At 61.5% G+C, this 1,182-nt stretch overlaps 1 protein-coding gene across 1 annotated transcript in view; it reads right to left on the minus strand.

Annotated features, from left to right (window-relative positions):
- GANAB (glucosidase II alpha subunit) overlaps positions 1-1,182 on the minus strand; it is a gene marked incomplete at its 5' end in the record, with an annotated part of 7,825 nt that overhangs the window by 3,589 nt on the left and 3,054 nt on the right. The window contains 3 exons of the mRNA XM_025214944.1: positions 139-281; positions 393-473; positions 577-703. Coding sequence (XP_025070729.1) covers positions 139-281; positions 393-473; positions 577-703 — 351 coding nt within the window. The remainder of the gene's footprint in view (positions 1-138; positions 282-392; positions 474-576; positions 704-1,182) is intronic.

The following is a 1,182-nucleotide window of genomic DNA, read 5'->3' on the forward strand; positions in this document are numbered from 1 at the left end:
ACCAGGTACTTTCCTAAACTCTAGGCACCCCCCACAGCCCGCCATGCATTACATGATCCCCTCAAGCCCTGGGCACCCCTCCCCACGCTCCCAAGATCCCCAGGCAACACATCCTTCAGCTTCCACCCTCGCACCCACCACGTAGAAGCCATAGAGGTTGTGCAGGTCGCGATGCTCCCAGCCACCGTGATGCACCGTGTCCTTGTGCATTGTCACCTCGGGGCCATTGAACACAGATGGCTCGTTCATATCATTCCATGTGTACAGGTTCTCTGATGAGAGACACAGGGATGTAGCCCCCCCCTCCCACTTCCCAGTCCCAACCCCAGCCCAGCCCCCGTGTACCTCGTACTGGTCGTAGGCAAACATGCCCCCAGCGTAGCCCCCGTGTACCTCGTACTGGTCGTAGGCAAACATGCTGGCCCACCAGGCACGCATCTCGGGGTTGGTGAAGTCAGGATACCCTGCAGAGCCTAGGGAAGGGAAGGGAAATCAGGGACACACCAGGAAACTGACTGCCCCCCACTCCTTCCAGCCCCAGGGCCCCGACACAGCCTCCAGCCCCCCACGACGCACCAGGCCAGCACCAGCCCTCGTAGTCGCTGCCGTCCTTGGTCTTGACGTAGAAGCCACGGGAGCGGATCTCGTTGTGGATCCGGTAGCCGGTGTCCACCTTGATGTGGGGGTCCACGATGCTAACCATCTGAGGAGCGGGGCAGAGCCATGGCTGGGACCATGTGTAGGGGACACACACACGTACAACCCCCCCCACCCCCAGCAGCCACAACCCATCATGCCATGGGGCTGAGGGGGCTCTCACCTTATGTGAAATGTCCCAGCTTGCTGCAGCCTGAGACCTTGCAACCCCAGAGAACTGGGTGCCCATCAAGCCACAGGGCTGAAAAGGGGGGGTCTCTGACCTTGTGGCCCTTGGCAGCTAGATATCCCAGCATGCCCTGGGGCTGGGATGGGCGGTGGGGAAGCAGCCTCTGATCTTGGGGAGTCTCTGACCGTGCCGCCCTTGGCCACTAGATATCCCAGCATGCCGCGGGGCTGGGAAGCGGAGGCGGCGGGTGGTCTCTGACCTGGGATCAGGAGTTTCTGATCTTGTGGCTCTTGACCGCTAGTTATTTCATGTGCTGTGGGAATGGGGGGGCCCTCTCACCTGGGTTTGGGGGGGGG

This window comes from Alligator sinensis, unplaced genomic scaffold (genome assembly GCF_000455745.1).
Source record: "Alligator sinensis unplaced genomic scaffold, ASM45574v1 scaffold1302_1, whole genome shotgun sequence".
NCBI lineage: Eukaryota > Metazoa > Chordata > Crocodylia > Alligatoridae > Alligator > Alligator sinensis.